This window comes from Hemitrygon akajei, chromosome 21 (genome assembly GCF_048418815.1).
Source record: "Hemitrygon akajei chromosome 21, sHemAka1.3, whole genome shotgun sequence".
NCBI lineage: Eukaryota > Metazoa > Chordata > Chondrichthyes > Myliobatiformes > Dasyatidae > Hemitrygon > Hemitrygon akajei.
Genome location: NC_133144.1, coordinates 23,717,217 through 23,739,140, shown reverse-complemented (window position 1 = coordinate 23,739,140; position 21,924 = coordinate 23,717,217). Strand labels below are relative to the sequence as shown.

The 21,924-nt window shown below is 40.0% G+C and overlaps 1 protein-coding gene across 4 annotated transcripts in view; it reads left to right on the top strand.

The window, feature by feature from the left end:
* The window catches only part of c21h15orf39 (chromosome 21 C15orf39 homolog), a 76,417-nt gene extending 56,619 nt beyond the window's left edge, over positions 1-19,798 (top strand). For 2 of the 4 annotated variants that reach the window (XM_073025027.1, XM_073025029.1), the window contains 2 exons: positions 9,569-13,170; positions 16,978-19,798. In XM_073025027.1, coding sequence (XP_072881128.1) covers positions 9,612-13,170; positions 16,978-17,990 — 4,572 coding nt within the window. In that variant the 5' untranslated portion in view covers positions 9,569-9,611 and the 3' untranslated portion in view covers positions 17,991-19,798. Of the gene's footprint in view, positions 1-2,739; positions 2,898-9,568; positions 13,171-16,818; positions 16,857-16,977 lie in introns of all 4 variants that reach the window. The other 2 variants (XM_073025028.1, XM_073025030.1) reach the window with 2 other exon arrangements.
* Positions 19,799-21,924: the final 2,126 nt, after the last annotated feature.

The following is a 21,924-nucleotide window of genomic DNA, read 5'->3' as shown; positions in this document are numbered from 1 at the left end:
TTCTCCATTAATGATCACTGGCTCCATATGAGGCCTAGATCTCCTAAAGTCCACCACCATCTCCTTGGTCTTGGTGATATTGAGACGCAGGTAGTTTGAGTTGCACCATATCACAAAGTCCTGTATCAGTTTCCTATACTCCTCCTCCTGTCCATTCCTGACACACCCCACTATGGCCGTGTCATCAGCGAACTTCTGCACATGGCAGGACTCTGAGTTATATTGGAAGTCTGATGTGTACAGGGTGAACAGGACCGGAGAGAGTACGGTTCCCTGCGGCGCCCCTGTGCTGCTGACCACCGTGTCAGACCTACAGTCTCCCAACCGCACATACTGAGGTCTATCTGTCAAGTAGTCCACTATCCAATCCACCATGTGAGAGTCTACTCCCATCTCCGTTAGTTTGTGCCTTAAGATCTTGGGCTGGATGGTGTTAAAGGCACTAGAGAAGTCAAGGAATGTAATTGCCACCTCCCAGTCCAGCTGGAAGAGACTAGGCATCCAATCCAACATTTATACGACCCCAACTTAGCCAATCTCAAGTCCTGGTCATGTATTAAGCCAACATACATTCTCCATACCTGCAAGTACCAAGGTCGATGTGACCTTCAACAGTCGGCCTCTGCCTCCCCAGGGACATTAAATCCTATTAAGCTTACAACCAAACAATGTAAAAAAAAACACATTTTTAGAGACAAGGTAATTGATTACTTTTACACAAATCCTCACTTTTAGCTTGCTCTCAGGCATGTTATCCTGTAGACCAGAGTCACATATTGTTCTCCCCCTTATCTAGTATCAAGAGTCAATCTGCCCAACAACATAACAGGCCCACAAATTCCTAATTGTAAACCCATTTCCCTGCCATGCCAATTTTCATACCCATACACTTACCTATCATACTGAATCATACACAGCCATGATCATACTGAATGGCAGTGCAGGCTCGAAGGGCCGAATGGCCTACTCCTGCACCTATTTTCTATGTTTATGTTTCTATACATAACCATAAATTAGTTTTAGCATTTAGTCGAACTGACTTGTATGTACTACTTTGAAAGGTATAACAGGAACTGTTGGTAGAGCTGTCTTTTCAGATAGCAAAATGCCCCCACGTACTTGAGACAATGTTATTAGAGGTTGAAGCAAGTGTATTGTGAGGTAGATGAAAGCTTTTGGACTCTCTTGATGTAGGTAGAAGGGTTCAGGGAGGGTGTTTCAGAGCTTGGGATCTTGGTTAGATAGAAACATATGCAAAACACTAGAGGACCCGGTAGGCTAGGCAGCATCTGTAGTGGAAAAAACAGTTGATGGTTTGGGCCTGGAACTCTTGGGGGGGGGGGGGGGGGGAGGTGGATAATAACATTTAGAACATGAGAGACAGTGGAATCTGGCCATTCAGCCCATTGAATGTGCTCTGCTGTTGCATCATTGCATTCATTATCCCTCAAAACCCCACTGTCCTGTCTTCTCCCTGCAACCTTTGCTGCCCTTACTAATCAAGAACCTATCGCACCCTGCTTTAAAAATGCCGATAACTTGGCCTCCACAGACATCTGTGGCAATGAATTCCACACATTCACCACGCTCAGGCCAAAGAGATTCCTCATCTCTTTTTGAAAGGGGTGTCCTTTAATGTGAGCAAGAGAAAATCTGCAAATGCTGGAAATCAAAGTAACACCTACAAAATGCTGGAAGAACTCGGCAGGCCAGGTAGCATCTATGGAAAGAGTATTGTCGAGTGTCGGGCCGAGACCCTTCATCAGTACTCTCAGTCCAAAATGTCGACTGTTTACTCTTTTCCTGATGAGTTCCTCCAGCGTTTTGTGTCCTTTAATATGACTTGGGAAAAACAAAACTCATGAAGTTTAAAAATGCTTTAAGAAATTGTGAAAATATTTTAATTAGTGGTAATTAATTCATTTCTTTCTATGAGCCTGTCACCTCCCCTGCACAGATTGGCGGCTTAATGCTTTAATAATTTGAGTAAGTTGGACTGAAGATGCATAGGGAATTATGTAACTAAACTCTTCTGTTTTTTGCTTTTGTCATTGTTCTGGCTTTATTAGTTTCTACATTGCGGAGTTGATATAATCCCAATAATTAGTGTGGTGAATTAGGGAATCTCGGCATTTACCCTTGGGAGTTTTTATCCAAGTTAATATTTGTGTTAAGTCAACTGTTTATCCATTTCTGTGAAAACAGTCCTTATGAATATTGGCATCAATAAGATTGTTGAATTTAGACGTCTTACAAATGAAAATAACTTTGAAATCATTTCAACAATGACTGCTTTTTAAAACCCAGTGAGTGGACTACATTCTTTATGTGGATTTGAGGTATTTGTGGAATTTGGTGTGTACGAGAAAGAGCAATCAAGTTTTGAGTTGTACACCTGGCAAGCAGTGAAAATTAAGCATGTTTTTTTCAGCGCTGCAGGATAAAATCTATCAGCTAGAAGTGAAAGTTAGTTCGAAGTGATCAGAATAATATTCTCTGCTTTGTGACAGCTTAAAGTCAAAGCTGATTTCATCAGCCATTATATATCTAGATTGTATTATCATAAATCCATAAATGCTTGTTGGTACATGATTGAAACACTGTAGTTAGATTAATAGGGATACGTAGATAAAAACTATTTGCAATCTCTGATTGCTGTTCTTCAAAGCGTGTACCTGGCAGCTGGTTATTGGCTGTCGCCGCAGTGATTGTCACAAGTCTGTTTCCTTTGTCAAACAGCAACACACAGCACCCGAGACTTTCCGTTCGTTATTGCTTCAGCTGCAGTGTGCACAGGATGTAGGTCAAGTCCCGTGAAGTTTCTAATGAACTGATGTCTATGTGTAACTTTCATTTGGGGAATTAATAATGGACCGCGTCAGTCAAGAACTATAATGGTACGTGGTAGTATATTTTAAGGATTTGTACTAGTAGTTAGTCATTTTGTAATTCTCATTGCAACATATTTATCAATGATTGTTGTAAACAAGGAAGATCAAAGAATGCAAAATGTGTCTAAACATCAGCAATTCTTAAATATTTCCAAATCTTAAGTGGCTTAGCATTTTTTCAGTACAGTTTCAATCTTTTTATTTGTATTTTTCCCTTAAATGGGTTTGTTATTGTTCTGAATCCATTGCAAGAGAGGAGAAACTTTTGCATATGATTCATGCCATGATTATGAATATATGAACATAAATATACCTGTTGTGATGAAGTGCTTCTGTAGCTGCAAGTCAATGCCAATGCTGCTGGTTGTAATAAATATTGTAAATTTTGTATATACTTGTGGATAAATATGCTTAATAGATAAATTCCACATTTTCTATTGATAGTGCAACTTAAAACCACCGATTGTACTAAGCTGACAAGTCACTTGGTGAATTGCTTCTATTGTGAGAGGGCGTTATATTGTGATTAGCAAATATCCTGGGGTACAAATCTGCCACCTAGTGATAGTTAAAAACACTCTATATACATTACAGCATAATCATCGAGAATGCTTAAGTTTACAACAGCCTTAAGCACATTTAAGCGTACAATTAAGTAGCAAAAAGATCACTACAGTCAACAGTGGTACATCTGTTGACTAGCTTTTTTTTATGCCATTAACTATCTTTATGCCATTACTTTTTTATCAATTATATTTGTCATGTAGATGTAAGTATGCAAAAGGCAAATAATTTATTGAAGGTAGTGAACCAGAATTTCAATATCAGACTGCAAGCAGAGATTGAGTGAATCTTAGTAAAACCCCTTCCTTAATGGGGCTCTGTAACCCAAAGGTACACATGTCAAATAGAATAAAAATGACCGACAGAAATAATAGTTCCTGTAACTTGTTAAAGTTCTGGTTTCTGTACAATTTTTGATTTGCAAATAGCCTAACTAGTACAAGATTTTTATAATATGGTTTTCAATTTTCTGATTAAATAATCCTTTTTTGGGAGTCCTTGTTTCTCTGCATCAATAGTATATTTCTGATTTAAATTAATGATGGGAAGTTTGGATATTGCCTCCATAAAAAGTTTTTGACATGCCTGAAACGTACTGATAATTCCATTCCTTTTGGCTTTAATTAAACTTGAATGTCATTCATGTCAATTGGCTGTATAATGCTAATAATCCAGGTTCAGAGGCAGTTAAGTGTGACTCATAATAACACATTCCTGAGATATCATCTGAGCAGGTTTTGTTCACTGGTGTGTATTCAGGTTGAAACGTGCACTCAATGACCCCTTTATAGGTACACCTGCCCCTTAATGTAAATATCTCATCACCCAATCATGAGGCAGCAGCTCAATGCATAAAAGTATGCAGACATAGTCAAGAAGTTCAGTCGTTGTTCAACCAAACATCAGAATGTGGAGGAAATGTGATCTAAGTGACTCACACAGTGGAATGATTGTTGGTGCCAGACGGGGTGGCTTGAGTTTTTCAGAAATCGCTGATCTCCTGGAATTTTCATGCACAACAGTGTTCAGAGTTTACAGAGACAGGTGCAAAAAAAAAATACAGTGAGTGGCAGTTCTATGTGTGAAAATGCCTTGTGACTGAGAGAGGACCGAGGAGAATGGCCAGACTGGTTCAAGCTGAAAAGAAGGCGATAGTAACTGGAATAACCACACATTATAACAGTGGTGTGCAGAAGAGCGTCTTTCAATGCACGGCATGTCAAACCTGGAAGTGGATGAGCTACAGCAGCAGAAGACCACGAGCAGGAGGTACCTAATGAAGTGGCCTCTGAGTGTACCTGTTGCTTTCATGTTCCTGATTCCTGTATTACAAGATACTAGAGTTTATATCAAACCTTCATTTAAGCAAATATAGGCACCCCTAATCATGGGAATTTTGACGGTGCAAGTATAAAATCGAGCCTCTGACTTTCCCTAAATGGATAAGTGAACTTTGCAAAGTTGCAGTTTGGTTTGATCTCTACGCTATAGTGACTGTAATTATCTGGTCTTTCAGAGCATTGAACTCATTAATTTCAGAGATCGGCATGTTTTCAGTGTTACTTATTGTTCTGATTTCACTTTTCAATCACCTCACCGTTTAAGTTTCCTACAAAGACAGTGCTCTCTGCTATTTGCTCCCCTTTATCTTTTCAGCTGGCACCACCACCCATCTCATGCATCTGGTATTTCCTCTGTTCTTTGCTTTATTACTAACTTCTGGCAGTTGTGAAGAAAGGCCTTCAGCTTGGAGCAATATTTGTTTCTTCCTCTCCTTAAGACTTGGGAATCCCTAGATTGTTACTGCCAAGTGAAGAAGGGGCACTTGCGATGACCTTGCTCCATGAAATATTTCCAGCAATTCTGTATATGTGTCTTCAGTTCTTTGGTCCTGACGTAAACACAGTGTGATATTAAAGGGCCGGCAGTTACTGCACCCTTCGTCAACTGAATTGATCTAACAAAACAAGGTGGATAAAGGTGAGAAGCACAAACTCTTAATGCAGATGGGACATGCGCCCAACTCTGAGCCATCATGTTCCTTCTGTCACTTATTTCAGGTTGTCTGGTGCTCATAGTACACTGACTCAAAGGCTCCAAAGCCATCGCAAACGTTCCTTCTCCGTGGCAGTAATGATGTAGGGATTCCTAAGCATCAGTGGGGAAGTTGCATTCCCCCCCCCCCCCCCCCAAATCTTTCTGCTTTGGAGCTTGGAGAAAAGTATCTGGAGTGTACTCACCAGAAGTTGAACAGTTCTGTGTTAACTTTGAAGACAGGCTTCGCTCCTGTGAGAAGCTTGTTTGGAAATGATGTGCGGCATTCCAGCAAGAGCGTTTTAGCTAAGGTGTTGCCAATGACACAACCTTCTTTCTTGATGGTCTTCACTGAGATTCGCTGTTGTGGAGACCTAGATAAGAATCACATCTTGGGATGCTGTCATGTAGTAATTGCATCCAAATTTGAATGTACTCCTTCGTCCTTCTATAGATAGCACATGGTGAAGATCATGTCTACTGTACCTAGGATAGACAGAAGTCATGCTGGAATCCAAGAGGTTGTTCTTTGTCCACTGAGAGGAGATGGTAAAGGAGAACTCGCAGTTGTCCTTTACAGTTAGTCAGAACACCCCCCTTATTACCTTTGGATTTGTCTCTTGTGTTGAAGATGATCATGGTCTGCAGTTCAGCATAATTGACACCTGCAATGAGTCATTTGGTTTCTCTACCAAGAAGTTTCAGCAGTAGGTTTACTAGAATGACTCGGAGTAAAACTAGTTTTACTAGAATGACTAGGAGACCTACAAATCTGAGATCTTCTAGAATTAGAAGTCAGGCTGTTCTGAAAGGGACTTGAAGACAGAAAATCCAGTCCTTAAAAGAATGGACAGTAGATGGAAAGAGTGCAAGACGCTCAACAACTCTTAACAGCCATGATGTTCTTCAGCATTTCAAGGTCATCTTTGGTCCAGAATCCAGGGGCCTATCGAGTAGCTGCTGGAAGAAATTAATTTCCACCCCAGCTCTAACCTTAATGTGAGCAGCCTTAACTCCATCCCACTTGATCAGATGAAGCCCAACTAGAACTCACTCTGTAAGTAACTTTTCTGAAGATGAAAAGAAACACAAAAGTGAGAAAATATTTTCACTTTTGGAATGGATGTTTAATAATTTATTATTGAAGAGGAATTAGGAGGGCATTTAATCATATACTCAGCCAATATGGTTATCTGTAAGGGAAATGGAATTTGAGACCGTTGACAGAATTTATCTTGGTAAACATGACAATACCAAATTGATTAAGGAAAACCAGTAGATGTGCATTTGTATTTCCAGAAGGCATTAAGTGAGGTGCAAGGAAAGATTGTTACATAGGGTATAGGCTAACATTGGTGAAGATAGGTCAGTGGCTAACTAACAGGAAACAGTTGCGATAACTCTGAATTCAAATTGGCCATCAATAACAAATAGAGTATAATCTGAATTAGTACTGAGGTTTATAACAAAACTATTGAATTGAGTGGGCATGTTGATCAGCAGGGAGCAGTTGGTCTGAAGGCCTTGTGTATACAGAGGAACAGTGTTTACTGAGAACAAATTTGCTGATTACACACAACAACAGGTGGGCTACAGGTAATGCGAAGAGGTCAAAGAGCCTCTAAAAGGATATGTGAGTGGCAGATGAAAAGTAATGTGGGGAATATGTGGAGTTGCTGTTATGGACGGAAAGTTATCCGACCAAGCAGGAACGTGGTATCAGAGAAAATGTATCCGCGACAAGAATGAGACTATACACCAGATCACAGTATTACACTTGTTTATTGGTAAGGTAAAATATTAGCATAAATGACACTTCATTGCGGAAAGCAGCTTAGCTTAACTACCCACGGCTGTGCAACTGCCCTTTTCCCGATACAAGCAATACTTATCAACGTGTGGTTAATCCCACTCCCACACGACTCATACGGGGCCAGGAACAGGTGTGATGAAGCACCCACGCCAGCGAACGCGGTCTTCACCTGGGATGTTTCGTCCCCACCTGGGGTTCCTTCTGGTCTTGCTAGTTGTTGTCTTTCTCCACGGACTGCATATCGTCCTCTCCCTGTCTTCTGCACCTCACAGCCCCTGGCCCCTTATATATCCCCCCACACTCTGCAAGTTCATGCTGACTTCTTAGAACAATGACATCCTGTACAATGCCTCTACATGCCTACACGGACAAGGACATCCTGTACAATGCCTCTACATGCCTACATGGTACAGTTACCACAGGACAATATAGGACGCGTTGCGGTTGACGAGCTGGGACCGATTGCATTGTCACATTTCCTGGCCCGACGCCATCCGTTCTGCTACATTAACAACCCACTACCCCACCAAATACCACACGGTCAGTGGAAACTTACAACAACCCATTAACCTCTCAAGTCCCACATTCTTTTCCTACAATACAGTTGCCCACTTTGGAGGAAGGAGTGGAAAAAGTGATTTATTTTCCTCAGTGAGACTACACAAAATGTCATACAAGGTGATTTATGAGAGCATGATAATGGGTGAAAAGATGGTACAGGGGCCTAGCAAGTAATTAGGAAGCTAATAGTATTTAACAGCTTGTAGCAAGCTGAAGTTTGCTTTGGAAGAAAAAAACAAGAGAAGAACTGGAGTTACCATTAGGTAGATATTTCTCAACAGCTTTTACATTGAAAGGTTCATGTAATAGGAAGGGAGGGGAAGCCCAGAGGAATTGTAATCTCTGGGCAAGTGTTACAGAGAGAATTGTTTTAGCTGTGGGCTGACAAAGCCTTCAGGTTGTGAAAACCTTTGTACCCAGGTCTTTAATGAATGGTGACATTTTTGAGTATGGAAAGCATATGGATTACAAGCATAGGCAAGTTTTGATAGCTGCTTTATAGGGTACAGGAGAGCCTGCACCTGGAGTTCTACATACTGTTAGAGTCTCCATGCTTAGGGGATGATCTACTAACAGCCTCCTGTACAAAACTGTTAATTAGGTTAATTTCTGGAAAGAAGAGTTTGACAGAAAAAAGGTTATATGTGTTGAAAAAGCAGAGGTGATCTTATTGAAACATACGAGGTTCGGAGACAGATTGACATGGTAGGTTCGGAGCAGATATTGTTCCTAGTATAGGCATCTGGCATTAAGGGATGCAGTTCCAGAATGAGGCTTTCCAGGGAATGTTTTCTGAACTGTGAATCTTTGGAGCTCTCAGCACTGGAGAGCAAAGGAGGAGGAGTCATTGGGTGTATTGAAGGCAGAGATCGACAGATATAAACCTTGGAGGATGTGGGAACAGAAAACAAACATGGTGTTGAAGCTTAGATTGGATCAGCCACAATCTTTGTGAATGATGGAGCATCTTGAGAGGGCGATTGCTCTACCCTTGCACCTGTTGGTATGCTCCGGTGTTAATTATTAGGATCTTTGTTCAGAATCTGCAAACAGTTTAAAGCATTTTATCAAAGACTGACCTTGGTATGTAATTCTCAATGTAAACTGACAACTTTCCCCAATAAAAACGTCTGTCTTTAATTGTGATAATCTAATTTAAGTATAGTCATTATAATCTAATTTAAATATAGAAAATGAGTATATCACGTCATTTGGAGGGAGGTTTGAAAATACTTAAGGAGATCAGAGGCAAACCTAGTATTTGATTCATAATTTACCATGTTGAAAAATGACCAAATTCTATACCTTTGTAGATGCCTGTCATATTCAGTGGTAATAGGTGAAGAAATTGTCCTATCGTCTGGACAGAGATTCCATTTTATCTGTTTTCTGTTGATTCTTAATGACAGGAAAGTCACAATAATAAAGTGAATAATATGCCTATAATTTCATTAAGCAGGCATTCTTGTAATTGATTTTTAATTGATTCTTGCACAATAGCAAATGTGAACTTCATCAATTGTGTACATTACAATAAGATGTATGCATTTGATGAAATGTGTTCATATTGACATTGTTGTAAATTAACCATTGATTTAATTTTATCTGTGCACATTTGCATGTATTCTGCATTGTTAACCATGATACAATACTGCTTGATTTTTTAAAAAAATGTTCTTTTCTCTTTTTTCCCCCTCTGGTTAAGGCCCTTTTCCTCTTTCTGGAGCAAATAAAAGACCTGAAGCATCATGATGGCCAGTAAAAGAAACCTTGATTGCATAGATTCCCTCACTTGTAGCAAGATGCCTCGACTGGAGAATGAACACAATGAGTTATCAACAGCGATTTGTAAATCCAGCACCCAGCCAAGTTACATGCAAGCAAATTCCCTTAAATACACCGGATCTTATTTAGCATATCATCTTAGAAATCGAGACGGAACTGACCCCTCGGGATTCTGGAGCCAGTCACATCCCTATATGCAAACCACAAGTAGTCCATCTGTCCAGTCACAACCTATTGAAGACGGTCGCCTCGGCAGCCATTTGTATCAGACAGAAAGTGAAACTCCTTCTTCAACACTTCAACGAACTGTAAATGAGAAAGATAAGCTTGATTTGGTCAAAGATCTGATAAACGTTCGGTCAAAGTGGGTCACTTTTGTGGAACGACAGAAGAGCCTGAGAAACGGTCAGAATATTTCTTCTGCGGCTGGGAAACTTAACTTGCTTCCGCCTGCAGTCCACAACTGCGGAAATGTAGCATTTCCACAACCTGTGTATAGAAGTAGCATTTGTTGTTCCGGGGCTGGCTGTTCCTTGGAGAATTCAGCGGATCATCTTCTTAGAAGGGGACAGGACACTGAATGGAGAATGGCAGCTCCAGTTACTTCAGCTTGTCCAATTGCAAACAGCGATCACTTGATGAGAACTCAGCAGTATTGTAATCCTCTTTTGAAAAATAAATCACTGCACCATGGATCTAGTCATACACCGATTAGCTCCATGCCCAGAATGCCCAAGGAAACTAGAAGACTGCCTGGAGTGCCATCATCCCTGTGCCAAGGGTATGGTTCTTACAATAGTAATGTTCTGCAAGACCTCAGGTATTCCATGCTGCCATACGAAAACTCCAATGGAAATGTGCCAAGTCATGCGTCCATGCACGGCCTCCAAAACCTCCAGAAGCATCCTTTGCAGCTGTACTCAGCGAGTGAAGGACCACAGGTACAGCCGCCTTTTTATTGTGACAAGTCGTCACCCCCAAAGTTCCCCATTCCCATTCAGCCAAAAGCTGTACACTCACAAAACACTATCTTAAATCAGCAGACTGCAGGTCCCTACTCGCTGTTGCATCCTCGTGGCCTCCGAGCACAGGTGAGCAGGTGTCCGTACCCAGTTCAGGGCACGGGAGGCCGGTTGCCTGATTCCAGTTCCACGTTCGTAGGGCAGCTAAGCCCAGGGAATCCTTACCCCCACTACTCCGAATCTCTCGGATATCCTGTTCATCACCCTCCATTGCAGAAAGGTATCCCCATGCCAGGTCCTTTGATTCATCCTGGGGTAGAATCCGGAGGGCAGCTGGAATTGCAGAGTCCCTCCAGGAAAAGCTCATCCATATCTCGCCAAGACCCAGCAAGTGGAAAGCTGCCTCCATCTGAGACCTTGCACCTCAGGTCACAGGCTATTGTTGACACACAAACAGAGAAGCGATGTTACAACTTATTGAACTCGCTTTCCAGTCATCAGCAGTTGATAAGTAAACACAGTGCCTTCCAGCCAGTTATCTCTGGGAAGCACTTGAAGGGGACATATGACAGACCAACTATCTCCCCTGCAGATCAAAGACCAAATGATATTTATGTACACGAACATATGCCGAGCATAGATATTTTGTCCAATAGCAATCACGGTATATCAACATTCAGTAAGGAGAACGAAGGCATCAAAGCCAAACTGGTCGACTCTGGCCTGGGTAGCCCATCAAAGTGTTATAATAATAGTCCGAATAGGAAAGCATCAGAGATTAATTTCCTATCTGCCTCTTCCTCTCGGGAGGGCAGGAGACTCTCTGCTCCTTCCCCACCTATGCCGGTTATTAATAACGTATTCAGTTTGGCTCCTTATAGATCTTACCTGGAAGCCACGGGTCTGTTTTTCTCCAGATGTCAGAAATGTCAGTCAGATTGCAATAAATCTGTGAACTGTTCATGTTCTTCAGAAAGTAAAACTAAACATAATCGCAATGCTGGAGTCATCGATCCAGATCTGCACAAGCAAAGCCCTGTGAAGCTTTCAAAGGGCATCACTGAATTACAATACAAGGATGCCGAATTGATGCAAAGCAACTCTCCTCTCTGCACGGGAGCCAGTCAGAAAGAGGGCTCGTCAGGAATGGAACTGAAGAAAGCAGAAAGTGAGATGAATCCTGATACTCAGCATCAAGACATTAATTTGTCTCCTAACCTCAGGATTCACAATGTTCCACATCAGCCAAGTAGCAAGTCTGCAGCGGGTGACGAGCCTGATCATAACGCTAGAAAAACCGAGGTGACTAAAATGCAGTCTGAGTCAGTGTTAGACCTCAGTATTAAGAACAAGAATCAGCCTGTGGCTGTCACTCAGCCCAAGATCTCATCTGCTTCTGGATTGGGGGAAGATCGAGAAAGTCCTGGAGGAACCATAAAAGAGAAAGAAGGTAGAGTGGTGTCCACGAGCAATGCAGAGGGACGAGAAAGTACAGCAGATGCCACTCAGCGGGCTCCATCTTCAGTTCCTTGTGATTTCAGGGAAGAATTGAACGACAAAGAAGTACCAAGTGAAAAGGAGGAGAATACTACAGCAGAATCTCAGAGTAATAAGAGAAGACAAAGCCCCGAAGCACCATCTGAGAGTAATGGGAAAGGAGCATTGAAAACCTCTGAGACCAGCAATGTGGTGAACAATACTGCCCTCACAATGGAACTGAGTAAATATAAAATACTGAGACCAGCCCCGGCTCGAGTGGATGGACCCAATCCTACTCAGGCAGCTGGAGACTCTGATGCCAAAAAGTTAAGTTTGCTTGGATCAGTTAATCCATTGCGATTAGTTCTGAGACCACTGAAGTTGGTCATTCCTGATGAGCTAAAATTGCCAGTGAGTCCTGTTACACAATCCAAAATGTCCCCCTGTGAAACCGAAGTTGGCATTCCCAGTAACAACGAATTAGTGCAGAGTGAGAGTAACACTTACTTCTCCTTTCTGCATCTTCATCAGTCCCTGTGTAACATGATTGTGCGGTCCGTGGCCGAAACGTCTGAAGAAGTTTTGCGTGGATGCTTGCAGGACATTGAGACACAGAACCATGGCAAGGAAAATCCAAAGATGAGACCTTCACTAAAATCGAAGAATAATACTAGAAACGTTGAGGTATTAAAGATGTCAAAATCACAGGACATTTGGCTCAATTATGGACAAATTCAACCAACTATGCAAAAACTGCTCTCCCATCTGAGAGCCTACCATTTTACCAGAAGGTGCCCATTCCCCCATGTAATAAGAGCTGGCACAATTTTCATTCCAATATATTTAGTGAAGGAGAAACTGTTTTCCAGCGTCAAAGGTGCAATGATTGATCAAGTTTTTCAGGAGCACAAAATAGAACTGCGGCCAACAACTCTCTCGGAGGAGAAGATACTGCAGAGTGAGATTAATCTTCAGAGATGTTCCTCCAGATTAATCAAGCTGCTCTCCCTGAAGCAGCTGCCCGAAATCTATCCAGATTTGTTGAATGTTCTGTGGCATTCTTGTGCAAAAGTCCGCCTCGGTAAGTAACTTACATACCTTAGGTGAGAGCTGTTTCTCTGGCAAGTCCAACAACAACTTAAGATTGTCAAGCTTTTTAGCTTCAAAACATTTAAAACTTGTTAGCCGGAGAAGTCCAAATCACAGGGTCCTACTGTAATTTCATAAATGAGCTATTATTAGTCAATGTGTCACTTGGAAAGCTTCACTTTTTTCCCTCCCTTTTCTCACATTTTCATCTCCCAGTTAGCCTTAACTGCTATGATTGAAATGAATTAACAATTTGACCTACTTGCTAAATAATTGCTACTTTCAAAATATACATGCCTTCTGTTCTTTGTATTAAATACTAATGGTTCAGTCTTGTAGAATAAGTATATTGAACCCCAAAATCTCTAAATGAAATAAACTCAACTTTTTAGTTTTGATGCATAGTTCTGTAACAGTTGTCAAACAGTTGACTGTATGGAATCTGGAACTGTTCATCCTTCCTGAAAACATCCCATTATAGAAGTTTTCCACAAATATCCCACCTTTGTAGCTTGAAAGCTTGATTCATGCTTTTTATACAGGTTATTTCTGAAAAGACAGTATTAAGTTAACCCTGGTTTTTACAGTTGACTTTGGACAATCCCATAAGACTGAAGACAACAGAATTGGTTGTGGTATGACTTAAGTGATTAACAGCTTTTACTTGGGCAATGGGAAGGGGTATAATGAGAAAATGTATGCCAGATCTGTTGATGTTACCAAACTGAAATTTTATTTCAATGAGTAATAATTAAGGAAGTACAAAATTGAGTGTTTGAATTTGTTGACTCCATTAGCTTTTCTAGACTTTTTTTAAAATCAGTGATTGCCATTCTCCAGTGGTTTGGTTTACCTTACTGTTTCCTGTCCACATACAACCAGGAGTGGTTAATAATCACCAAAGAATGCACGTAGTCTAGAAGAGGTGAAATTCCACCCTTGCTGTCGCTCGCCCTCCCCTAGCCTCTACCAACTCCTAATTTGTCACCTTCCCTAATCAGTGCTGCTGTTATTTCCTATTTTAAAAAAAATTAAAATACCATTAAACTATTAGGTGAATATCCTCCAAGAAAGAAATTTGTGTTGATCAGTTTATTCAATAAGGACAATGTATCACAGTGCAACACACACACACACACACACAATACTGGAAGAATTCAGCAGGGCAGGCAGCATCTCTGGAGAGGAATAAACAGTCCACGTTTCAGGCCAAGACCCCACATCAGCGCCAGTCTGACCATCAGGCACCCATTTGACCGTATCCTATCCTAACCCATTTTATTTTCCACCTTCTCCTGTCCCCTTGATTTGACCACTCTCCCACGCACTAGAAACAATATACAGTGCCTGTTAATCTTCAAATCTACACATGCTTGGGATGTGGGAATAAAGCAGAGCAGCCAGGGGAAAGTTTCTCAATTGTAGGGAGAACATTACAAACTCCACACAGCAGAGGAGGTCCAGATTGAACCAGCTCACTGGTGTTTAATGGATTCACTCTTAGCTGGACTTCCCTTGTGTTAACCAAGTTGTGGTATGTTTAAAGTGGCTGAATGTCAACTCCAAACGGGAATAACTCCATGTTATAAGCTGATATTTGTTGTTCTCATGTTCATCTTCAATTCCCAGGAATCTGCTACAACTAGAGTCAACGTTCAAAGAAAAACATTCCTGATTTATGTTCAAAAATACCTGGAATAAGCACGTTAGCCAAGAATACAGGCTTCAGAAGAAACATAGCATAATAAATATTTTAATGTTTGGGGGTTAAAAAGGACAAACTTAAAGCAAGAAGGTGTAGGATTTAAATGAATTGGAGGTCATGGTTGGGTATTCTGGGAAAGGTGGGTTTTAATTTAAACTTCTTGCCAAGCTGCTTGTAACCCTAAACTTGAATGAACATTTCTATCAACACACCTGACACTAGTTATCTGTTTGGCTTTGCTCTGCCATTTTGATGCTATTTTCTGTTGGATATCTATAAGCATTGCTGAAACTCCCCAATTTCATTTACAAAAAGTATTAAAGATGGCAAACAAAGGCATCAACAATAGCCTATTCCATCTTCCAGGTGGGAGTCATTTGGCTTAATAATACCATCCTTATTCTGAAGTCCATCTCACCAGAAGTACTCTGAAACTTGCACAAGTTTGAGCTAAAATTGCACATTTGACCATTTTGATTTCTTGCATTACCCTCTGCTTCCTCTTTTTCTCATCCCAATGTGATCAGTGATTACATTTCCATTTGCTAATCATTGCTCAACATGTTCCTTCATCTTTCCTAAGTTTGATTTCTAGCATTCATTGTTTCTTAATGTCTTTTGTGTACATTAGACATAACCAGATTTATTACCATTGAAGCTGGAGTCTTTCTGGTTTGTATTGTTCAATTATTTAGTCATTGAGGTACAATGAAAATTTATTTTACCCTTTAGGCAGAGGTTCCCAACCTTTTTTTTTAATGCATGGAGCCTTCGCATGAACTGAAAGGGGTTACGGACACCAGCTTGGGAAACTCTGCATTAGGGAAAGTGTTCCCTGGTATTCTATTCTCATGTAGTGAGTCTACCACATAATACAGCATCATGGAAAAATATGCAACAGATTGCAGGGAAGGAATCTCTTGTTTAGTCCTTGAGTTGTACCTCTTGTGTGGAATACTGAATTAATCCTGGCTTCTGATTTCCCCTGGGTTTACTCTAATGAAAAGTATCACTTGCATTTCATGAGGTATATGGAAAGTTTTCTTAATGCCAAGCACGTTGCCTAGCTTAGAATGCATGACCTTGCAGCATCTGCAAATGGTCAAATGAAGTAAATTGCTCATTAGTATTACATCTACTTTCATTGCTGAGTCTAACTTATAGAAACTCTCTTCCTGATCTGCCCAGCTTTCTTTCTCCATTCAGTGCCTGGTCTAATTTGAAGAATGACAACTGGCTCTTCATCAGCCAACCTTTCTATCCATTGTAAACCATATTCTCAACTCTTAATATTAAACTTGCAGAATGTGAATTAAAATACAGTCAGAGAGCAAGATGACTTCAAGTGAGGCCAATAACAAGATTTGTAATGTTAAAAATGTGCAGAAAAATAAAGCATGCATGATTGGAGATAGAGGAAGCAAACTTCATGCTGAATACAAAATATAAGATTTGGAAAATAATATGCATATATTTATTCAATGTTTGGTTTAAAGGACCTGCATACTTTGTCTTTTATCTTGTTAAACACGCTTGAAATCAAATTTAGTTTGGAAGTTTTGATAAGTTGTGTGTTGTCACTAAAACTCTGCTTTTCAGATAAACCTCTCCCTGATGTTCTAAATTGCACCCTAGGTCTCCACTACCTTTGCCATGGAGGAAATCACTTAGCCCTTTGCAGAGCTAGGAGGGTAGTTCACTGCACATTTACAAACAGGGATAATGTGGGTGAAGAAGAGGCAAATCTTATCACTACGAGATGCACTTTAAATAGTTTCTGTGCAAAAAATAGTAGATGTAATCTGCAATATGAAGCTCTTGAAATTCTCAGCGACATAATAGAAACTGATTTTTGTACCAATCTTAAAATGTATATGAGGCTTAAATCTTGCATTAATAGTTAAAGATCGATGTAAATAAATTTTTATTTTGCAGATCTACCTACACATGTTGATCTAGATGCTCCAGTGCAGGTATATTTTAACCAGTGTTTTGAATCCTGTAGCGTTTTCTTTTTGTTTACTTTCTTTAATCAATAATGATTTAATTCGCTTTTCTGAAATACTGATTGGATGTGATTCTTGCCTTTCACAGGTGGAGAAAATGAGAACACCCTGAAGAAGACTGCCATCACTCCAAGTCCGGCTGAAATGGGTGGTAGAAAAAATACAGATCCTGGTTCTGCTAAAAAGAAAAAAGTAGTAAGCAAAACACCAGGAGAAAACCCTCCTCCAATTAAAGAAAAGTCCAATGATGGCGTTACTGTAGCCAAACTTGGTGTAAAACTAAGAAAAAGGCAAAGAAATGATAATATTTCTTCATGCACAAATTCCAGCCCTGTATGTACTAACTCTAGCATTGGTACATCGTCTGGACACAAAGTAAGCCCATCATCAGTTGACCAGTCAGAAGGACCTTGCTCGACAGAACCTGATCAAGATGCTTCTGCGGCAAAGTTATCCAAGGAGTCCCAGCCAGTTCCTCGAAAGTTACGCAAAACTACCAGAGAGCTTTTGGACGAAAAGGCTATTGTGAAAAGTAACTTTGACAAAAAAGGCAGCACTTTGGTAGTTAAGTTGAATAGAGTAGTTATTAAAAATGACAACAAGGGACCAGACATTCCCTGCTCTGTAAAGATCAAAGAATTACAACCACCAGTAAAGAAAAACAACACTGCACTGAGGCCAACTAGAAGCACATCTAAAGTGCTCCACCTTCGTGGCTCTATTGTGCGGCTAAAATTTCAGAAATCTGTGAAAGCCCCTCCACCCAGAAACATAGTATTGAAACCATTTACCACTAGAAAGCCTTTAGTGACTCGGAATTCTCAACGGCTGAATCAGAAGAAAAGTTTGAAACCTCTACACTTCAAAGAACATCAGGAGAAAGAGTACCCCAATTTAGTGGGCAAACGTATCAGACATCTGTATGAGGAAAATGATAAAACTGAGTCTTGGTATAAAGGTGTAGTACTTCGAGTGCATGAAAAGCACCAGAATCCTCTAAAGACTGTGTATGAAGTCAAGTATGACACTGAGCCTGATTGGCAGTACTACCTTGAACTCTTGCAGGATTATGAGAAAGGATGGCTGAGAGTTGATGACTGACTTCTTTTAAAAGTAAAATTAAGAATTGTCTTTTAATATTTGGGGTGACCACTATGGAAATTGAAACAAACAACTTGTAAAGGAATAGCAATTTCGCATTTTGTAAAAGATCTACAGTGAGTCTTTTGAGTTTACCTGCAGAAAATGATACCTCTACAGCCATTCATTCATTCCTGGCAAAGTAATGTGTGCTTTGATTTTAGTTACAACTAAAGTTGTTGGTGTGAGTCTGGGCAAATAAGATGTAATGTCAAATGTGGATGATATAGTATACATGTTTCAAGTTCAAATTCCTGAACCAAATTATATGATTAGAATTACGTGTGCATTAGATTCTCCTTGTTTTCAAAAGCACAAAGTGCAGAAACAGCCCTTGATGTGTGCCCCTTGTCTCTGGTGTTTGGTGTGAATTCTCTTCTCTAGGATCATGCAGCCAGAATCCTGAACAAATATGCATTTCATCTGTTTCTTTGGGCTGAAAATGTTCAGGGAGATTATAGACCCTGAACAATATTTCCCAGCATAACTGGGCTAATTTACGGTGTAAAAGATGTGATTTTAAATTTCTGGGTAGTACAAACAGGGCATTGAAAACCATTTGTGTGTATCATGTTTCTTGGAGTTTGGCTCACCAGCCTGGAATACAAATTTGTAATTAAGGTTCAATAGTACAGAAACATTTGTAAACTCCTTTTTAACCTCCCTCCCCACCTTTTGTCTTCTGAACATACAAGTGTGTTGTGCTTTAATGCATAAACAGTACTGCCGGTGTTGGTCTTTGGTAGAATATAATTCAATAACCAATGATACAGAAATATCAATTTCAATATTTTGTCATGTTAAGACCATCTTTTTTACTTGCAGGAATCACAATCAGCTACTTATCAATAGTAGCAAATGTATATTGACAAGCATTATTCTTGTGGTAAACTTGGCTCCCTTTCATCTGTTGAAAACTATGCATGCATCCTATTCATGGAGATGCATGTGCTCATCTCTTTATTGCTGCTGTACAGACTAATAACTTGATGAATTGATAACAAATAAGTAGCATAGTTACACTGTGGTGTTTTGTACTTTTAATAACTTACTTTTTATATCTTAGTAAGTTAAGGATGTTGATATAGTGTGCTTAAATGTGAATGGTAGGCTGAAAGACCATTGTTACAAACTACTTTGAATTATATACTTTTGTATAAAGATTTTAAACTATTGAAATTTGTCTCATTCTTTTGAATGTATTTGTAATGAAGTATGTTAAATATGACTCCAGAAAAGATGCTTGCGAATGTACATTGTCTGTATGCCATGGGATTTGGCAACAGTCAACCTGTATTCTTGTAAGTATTTGGTATACTTTGTGGATCCCTGCATTATAGGCTGCAGTTCCAGGAGTCCCTACAGACTGATACAAAAGAATTTTCCTGCTCTTGAGAACGATGCTCAGCTACAAGAAAACAAAAGAATAGAATGACTATGTAGTTATGATTTTAAGGTAGGTATCTTGGAAGATCACCCACACAACTAATAAATAAATGGGTCTTCTATTCTTGTCTTATTGAAGTTTAAGCAGTGCCCAAAGCATCACCAGTTATTTTTTTTATCAAGTAATTTAATTGGTCACTTGGAGCAGATGAATCAGATTCTTTGTTTCTTTTAAGATGCTCAAACACTGCACTGCTGGTTGTCCGTTCAAATATTTGACACATTCAGTGTGATGCTACTGCACTCTGTGATCTAAGGCCATGGGACGAGATGCAGGCAGAGCAGAAGCTGATGATTTCAATAAAGATTTATTTGCCATAAAATTGCTGTGTTCTGTGTAACTGCAAGAATTTGCACCAAAGATGTACTGTTCATGGCTTGATTTATTTAAATAACACATAAGCAAATGCATTTCACTATCTCAGTGCACGTGATGATAATAAACCACTACTGCAGATCCTAAAAATCACATTCAACAAAATGAAATTCTGAGCATGTTACAATGTATTTCTCCAAGGCATAGATTCCATTCAGCCTTTCCTACAGTTATATAGTCCTCTGTCATCTAGTTAATTCCTGACATGCCTTCTAATTTGCCCAGAACTTACTGGGTAGCTCAGCTGTGGCTGACACTGAAGATATGAAGCTAACAAGAAGTGTACATTGAGAAACATTTCAAACCATCTTTCAGAATGAAGAACTTCTTTATCTGCATTTCTTCTCTGTGATGACTCCAATTATATACAACAAGTACACCAACCTTCTCATGACTGGATTGTCTTAAGTCTTGCTATATGCCAGCAATTTAACAAATTGGGTTCTTTTAGATAACTAAGTAATCATGTGACTCCTGCATTCTCTATTTCTTGCTTTTGGCTGAATATATTGATGCAAAAGAAGAAATTGTTATAGCCTATATTTTGTGTGGGCACATTGTACTCAATGCACTTTCCTTGTACGTTAACAACATCCAGTGACGTTTTTCAAAGTTGGAGCTCTCTTACTCTTGAGGTTATCTGGTTTCTTGATGCTCCGTTCCCAGAAGAAACAAATGAGTGATTAATTTTTTCTAGTTTTACCTCAATTGAACTTCCTCAGCAGATGGAGCAATCAGTGAGTGATAGAGATGGCACTGCCTCTGACATCTATTGAGGTTTCTGTTGGTCAGTGTCACCGTGGATGTTTCCAAGCTGTGTATGTGATGATGGAAGCCAACGCAATATGATATTGAAAGCAAGCTGTTGCCCATGCAACTGATGAATCCAAAGGAACAGAGATCAGTACAGTTTGGCAACAGCATTGTCATAGGAGGTTTTCTGGATTCTAGCTCCCCATTTACTCCAGGTTACTCCAAAGCCTTCCCCATAAGTGGGTACAGCCACAAGTATTTTGAGTTTTCCTTCTATTTTAGCTGTCAACCACGGCCGGTGAGACCCAAGCTGCTTGAAGCGGCTTATTTTAAGGCGCTGGTAACTCTTTGCCCCTTCTTTCAGTAGAAGTGGTTCTGCCAGGCTTAGTAGCTAAACTATATGTAAAGGCCAGGGGCTGGACTTGGTTGTCAGAGGCCACATGAGAGGCATGCCATTGGGAGCATTTAAAAGGTAACTGAAGCTTATCTCCACTCTTCCAGCTGTAACAACCTTAAGGAGCCATGATACCTATCTACAGCATAAATCACCCTCTCTTTGACTTGCTCTTTTCTGCTCAATAATTGCTTTACCAGACCCCATTCTAACCAAGGTGACATTTACAGATAAATGTTTCTTGAGTTCTTTCCACTTGTAGAGGTGTCTGGAGCTTCAGTGTAATTATTTTGCAGAAGATCTTCATTGTTGTAGTTTCAATACTACACCTCTTAGTTGAAGCTCACGTTCTGGAGTCGTAATAGTACTTTGAACTCTGCATGATTTCAAGACACACGTCCTCACATTAGTGGAATGGGGCTATCACATCATGGTGATGTCCTCAGTGGTTCATCTTCCACATCATTTCATCTGATTCTAAACAAAGAAAAGTTGGGCTTCTATGTCCAACATCTGAGGAACTACAACTCCATTGTAGTTGGTCTTGCTTCATACGTGTTGAGCTTCCTGAGCACCCCTTTACACTTGTGTACTGAGGAATGTCAATAAACAATCTTGAATCTCTAATGTTGCTCTTGTTATCTCAAGGCAGAGCCCTTGGAAAGCTGAACTTCAGAGGAAAGTTTCTGAAAGTTCATCTTGATCTCTTGGTTTTACAACCTCTTTCTTGGTCTTACTAGAGCCAAGTATCTATGGAGACCTTCCCACACTTGCTTTAGCATAAATTATTTTAGAAATTATTTCTTTGGTATTTGCAAACATGAGCGAGTTAGGTATTTTACTTGGTACAAATGTACAACTGTGCCGAAATACACCAAACCGAAAAAAGGTGGCTTTTTTATTGTGAACGTGGATATTCTTAATTT